This window comes from Colius striatus, chromosome 1, assembly GCF_028858725.1.
Source record: "Colius striatus isolate bColStr4 chromosome 1, bColStr4.1.hap1, whole genome shotgun sequence".
NCBI classification, from domain to species: Eukaryota; Metazoa; Chordata; class Aves; order Coliiformes; family Coliidae; genus Colius; species Colius striatus.
In genome coordinates, this window is record NC_084759.1 from 55,150,938 (window position 1) to 55,156,937 (window position 6,000).

The window sequence follows — 6,000 nt, forward strand, 5'->3', positions numbered from 1 at the left end:
AGATATGCAAGCTCTATAATGGATTGAATGAGCTTGAATTTCTGTATGTGGGATTTAATAGGCTCTAAAGAGTCCTGATTTTCAGTAGATAACTGCTGAACGTTTTCAGAAAATGACATTCTGTTAATATAAGCAAAGTTCGATATCTATGTTCCTAGGCTGTTTTCAGAATCTTGGCTCGCTGACTATGCCACCTGTAGTAAAAGCTCTTCCCAAGGAAAACAGCAACACCCACCACGCTGCTGCCTCCCTGGCAGTAAACACAGGGCTGCAGATGGCTACTGTAACAGTGCAGGACGCACGCTAGGTAATGAGCCAAATCCCATCCGAGAGGATCTGGACGGGATCCCAGGAAACACCCCGCAACTCATTAGACTCATTTTAATTAAACTGAGGAGCCTCCCAGAGCAGCATGTTCTGTTCAGGGAAAAAAGACTTGATACATTCATTCTCCCTAACAGGTTTTTACATTACAGAGCCTGATATCCTTTGGTTGACTTGTTGTTAAATTTGCTGTATCTTCTGCAAAATAGTTTTAAACATCGTGGGCATCCATCAGTAGCAGCACCAGTGCTTGCTTATGCAGATTCACTTCAAATTTCCTACAATGTCATGCTCTTATTAACTGTTTTAATTTCTCTAGATTTCTCACACATCGTTATTTTCAGCTGTCAGTACCTTGTAGTTTGTATAAACAGCGACATTCAGTTTAAATGATCCTCAAGTATGTCTCAGAGTGGCTCTCATACAGCAACCATGCCACATGTACGCTATCCTCCACTGCCTCTTTAAACAAAGGCATTTTTTTATCCTTGTGGGGAATGTCAGCATTTTCTGTGCCTATGGCTCAGTAAGCAGTACTCAGAACTCAAGAAAGAAGTAGATGCTCAACTAAATACTCTCATATCCAAGTGTACCAATCAGTATCTCTTTCTATATGTATTTACATGTTCCATATGCTACAAGCTAAAACAAAATTAGGCAATGAGTTAATTTTTGTCAACTTACAATAAACACCAAATTACTTACATTTTTAATTGAAAAAATGGATACTCCACTGAGGCCATTCTGAAGTAGTAAAGGATTATTTTTTAGTGATCAGGGACACTTAAGTATTTATGGGAAAAACCCAGCGAAAATTGGTTGATATTGACAGGCTCACTTTAAAAAAAAAAAAAAGTATTTGTATTTTTAGTATGGATTTTATTCAGAAGTAACTGAAGGGAATATAAAGATGGAAGAGCATCATTTTATACTTTTTGACTAAGGCTCTGTTAAGTAATCCATTAATTCTCTTCAGATTATACTCTGATGTAACAAAGCTTCCTTCTACATATTTTGTTTTAATTATTATTGTATTATTATTTGAGCTGGAATCATTCTGGAAACTTTACAAGAAGTTGGGATTTTCAGCAGCATGTTATCAGGGGGAGTCAACATGGCTTCACCAAGGTGAAATCTTGTTTGACCAACCTGACAGCCTTCTATGAGTGCTGGCTAGATGAGGGGAGAGCAGCGGATGTCATCTGCCTTGACTTCAGCAAGGCTTTTGACACAGTCTCCCACAACATCCTCATCAGAAAGCTCAGGCAGTGTGGCTTGGATGAGTGGGCAGTGAGGTGGATCGAGAGCTGGCTGAATGACAGAGCCCAGAGGGTGATGATCAATGGCACAGAATCGAGTTGGAGACCTGTGGCCAGTGCAGTTCCACAGGGATCGATTCTAGGGCCAGTCTTGTTCAACATCTTCATCAACAACCTGGATGAGGGGACAGAGTGTTCCCTCAGCAAGTTGGCTGATGGCACCAAACTGGGAGGACTGGCTGATTCCCCAGAAGGCTGTGCTGCCATTCAGTGGGATCTCGACCGGCTTGAGAGTTGGGCAGAGAGGAACCTCATGAGGTTCAACAAGGACACCAGTACAGCCTGGGGATTGAACTGCTGGAGAGCAGCTCTGCAGAGAGAGACCTGGGAGTCCTGATAATAAGCTAGCCATGATCCAGCAATGTGCCCTCGTGGTCAAGAAGGCCAATGGCATCCTGGGATGCATCAAGAGGAGTGTGGCCAGCAGGTTGAGGGAGTTTCTTCTCCCCCTCTACTCTGCCCTGGTGAGGCCTCATCTGGAGTCTTGTGTCCAGTTCTGGGCTCCTCAGCTCAAGAGAGACAGAGAACTTCTGGAGAGAGTACAGCACAGGGCCCCCAAGATGGTCAGGGGACTGGAACATCTCTCATAGGAGGAAAGGCTGCGGGAACTGGGGCTGTTTAGTCTAAAGAGGAGACTGAGGGGGTCTAGGTGAGCAAGCTTCTGCAGGGGGATTGGACTAGATGATCTCTAAAGGTTCCTTCCAACCCCTACCATTCTATGATTCTATGATTTATAAGCATGATCTGGTAAATGTCAATAGATTCTTTAGTGACTTTTTTTTTAATTAGTTTGGCTCTCATACCTGAAAACTATGTGTGTATTCTTTGTTATCATGTGTTTGATTGTTGAGATTTTTGTATGGATTTGTTCTATATCTGGTTCTTACGGCTCTTCTGACCTAGGATTGCTTGGGGGTAACTATCCCTTTGAAGGATTCAGAGCCATGAACCTCCTGCTGAAGGTAGGGATGTCTGTGAGTGTTCCCTTAATGGGATGTTTCTTGTACCTGGTGGGTTACAGCATCACTCATGTCACCAAAAAGACCCTCCTTTCCCTATGGAGGTGTGACCAGACATCCCTGAGGAGGAGGAGATTGGCTTATCCCTCCAATGGGCATTGGGGCACTCCACAGGAGTGCGCAACTGCTGAACTGCTTTTAGGTGTGCAAACCCTTTCTGACCTAGTATTCAGTAACTCCATGGGAGGCAGAGCAGCTTCTTTTATGCTGATGAGGATTTTGGGAGTCTAAATGGCATTTTTAAGCACCTCTGGTCCTTTGTGGACTCATCCCTGGCTACTTTAGATGAGGAAGGCCATTTGCTTCCTGATTATGGTTTTTTTTTCCTTCAATAACAGTGGGTCAGAGACAATTTGAAATTTTCTAGTAGAAAAATAAAGAGAGAAGTTACTGGGAAGAGTAGCACTGATTGTAGGTCTCTGAAACCGAAGGAAAGCTTCAAAATGTGAGTCCTGATTAAGTGAAATAGTAGAATCAAAGCGTTAGTATTAGCATCCCACCACACTTTAGCTCACCCCAAAGAATTCTTTTATTCGGAAAGCTTTTAGCTTGATTATTTTCTTTTATGCAATGGCTTCTTAGGTGGCAATTTTGTGCATGTGCACACGTGTGTGTCTGGAGACGTTGTTTTCTAGTCTGAAAATGCCAGTGCTCTTTGACTGTAAGTAATAATTTTTGTGATTTCAGGTTCCTGCCACTGTGGAAAGTGCATCTGTTCACCACAGGAATGGTACATTTCGGGAGACTTCTGTGAATGTGATGACAGAGACTGTGACAAACATGACGGTCTCATTTGCACAGGTGCAGTACTGGCTAACATTTAATTGGTCTAAGAAACAAATTGTGTTCGTGGAAATTATGATAAACAAAGCCCAGCTTCTTCCTTTTCTATTGATGAAGAAAGTGCATTTGCTGGATATTCAAACCTGCTATGATTGTTTCTTCATGCAGCGTGATAATCAAGGTTTCAAAACAACAGTGGAAAGCCTGAATTTAAATACATTTTCTCTGTAATTGATGACAAGTTACTGCTTTTTTTGCAAAGGATGAACAGTGTCAGCAATGCCATCATGAGTGTTCTTTAATTTTTGTTCTCCTACTGGAGTTTTTATGTGTACAATGCATTTAATTCATTGACAAAATTCACTTGTCTGATGATCTTTGGTAGGTGAGAGCTATTAGTTGTGTGGGTTAACAGAGCTTCCTGGCAATCAGACAGTTCTCAGTGGGAGGCTGAAATACTTGACAGTTTTCTCATGACATGATGGCTAGTGATTAAAGCAGCTTCACCTTAACATTGTCTGAGAGTTCAGGTGGCAGATGCAGATAGAAATGGGAAGGCTGCCAACAAACTGTCATGACAAATCTTGCGACAAGAAGCAACATGGGAATTGCTAAATTAACTCGCTGGCTGCTTGCTGCTACAAATCTTAATTTTAGAAAATCTTTGCTGAGCAGTTATTAAATGTGGAGGAAATCTACACGCCAATTAAAGTGAAAGTGGGAGGGCGGACACTAGTAAATTGTGGCTTCCAGCTACCCTGGTTAGCAAGGGTCCTTTTCTGCGGACAAGTAACCACAATAGGACCAACCAGAGCTTCCCCATTCCAAACTAGGGCCAACACATTTTTCATCTAATAGAAAGCTTGAGATATTATTTATTGGTATAGCACTTCTGAGAATTTAGGTTTCAAGTTTTTCATGTACAGAAGTGACATTTTTACTGCCATTCTGTTTCTAACTTTTAACATCTTTTTTCTTTCTATATAAGTGTTTTTTAATCGTGTACCAGGAGGTAGCGTATGAACACTGAGCCTCTACAGCTGGGTACAAAGAGTGGTGGCATATAATTACAATATTTGCAGTTCTGCTGGTGGGATTATTGAGTAAATGCTATTAATGCTTTGTTAGTGTAGGTTTGAGGTGGCTTCTTAATGCAATGGTACAGTAATTGCTTTCTCCCAAAGAAAAAATAAAAAGGGGGAGTGAAGGGAACAATAAAGGAACAATGCAACTACTTTAAAATGGCTTTTTACTTCCCATAAAACACATTTTAATGTAGTACATTTCAATTACAATAATTGCCCTTCATTCATTCTCTTCTAGGCAACGGTGTTTGTAGCTGTGGAAACTGTGAGTGCTGGGAAGGATGGAATGGAAATGCTTGTGAAATCTGGCTGGGGAAAGAATACCCTTAACAAAGGACATCAAAGACTGGCGAGGTTTTTTTGTCTGTGTCCCTTTGGGCTGCTAGAACATTTCATTTCAGAAGTACTCAGTGTGTGGGTGTGGGTGTGCATGCATGAACACGGGTGTAAACACGCTAGAAAAATCATTTCAGAGCCTGGTCCTTAAAGAAATTCATGGCAAAGCCTTGGGAGCAGGACAGTTCAAGCTCATAAAATAGGTAAAGTCATAAAATAGTGTCCCCGTGGAACATTTCCAAAGGATTTTTATAAATTCAGTGGGACTGAGATTAAACCCATAATGTCTATTTCTTAAGCAACCTTTGGAAAATGTATATGAATGTCTTTTTAAACATTAATTACTTGGTTTTCACCTCTCTGTATCAGTATGCAACAAAACTCTTGTAGAGGAGCAGCACCAGTTGAATATTTGTCAAATAATTAGCTTGATTAATTTTATGGTGTTTGGCAAATACATTGTTTGGTCCTTTCTTATTTCTAACAATTTTGATTATGCACCAGCTCATAAATTGAGAGAAGCTGTAAAGAAGCTCATATTAATGATATTTTATTTGATCAAAGGATTGTATTTGTATAACTGAGATCCAATTACCTGTCAACCATAGACTTAAGACCCAAAATTTTTGAACAGACCCTTGTCCACAAGATAACTTAGTTTCTGTGGTTAATGTATCATTAAGTTGGTTATCTAGTCCACATACTACAATACTTTCAAGTACATAACCTATAGCAGTATAAGGAATGAAACTAATAAAGATAAAAATGTATGATTACATATTCTGAATATGTATCCTGCAACTCATATGTACGTTTATGATACTGTTCTATGTATGTACAGTTGGCTAGTCCTCTTAAAAGTAAAGCAACTGAAAATGTGTTACACTGACAACTTTTAGGATGACAATTCTGTGTGCTATTAGAAATCACAGTTTGGAACAGATTGCACTGTCACACATGGCATTCATTGAATTTAACTGCTTTTATAGAAGTGGGGAGCCTGAAGGTCAACTGACGTGACAAATCAGCCATGCTATGCAGTAGCCTGGTCTCAGCCAAAGACATTCAGACAATGGCAACAAAGTAATTAAACTTTTAATGCAGTAAATACAAACAAAGCAGTGGTATGAACAA

At 40.4% G+C, this 6,000-nt stretch overlaps 1 protein-coding gene across 1 annotated transcript in view; it reads left to right on the forward strand.

Annotated features, from left to right (window-relative positions):
• ITGBL1 (integrin subunit beta like 1) overlaps positions 1-5,098 on the forward strand; it is a 139,312-nt gene extending 134,214 nt beyond the window's left edge. Inside the window, exons 10-11 of the mRNA XM_062020548.1 lie at positions 3,350-3,463; positions 4,769-5,098. Of these exons, the coding sequence (XP_061876532.1) occupies positions 3,350-3,463; positions 4,769-4,860 (206 nt within the window). The 3' untranslated portion in view covers positions 4,861-5,098. The remainder of the gene's footprint in view (positions 1-3,349; positions 3,464-4,768) is intronic.
• Positions 5,099-6,000: the final 902 nt, after the last annotated feature.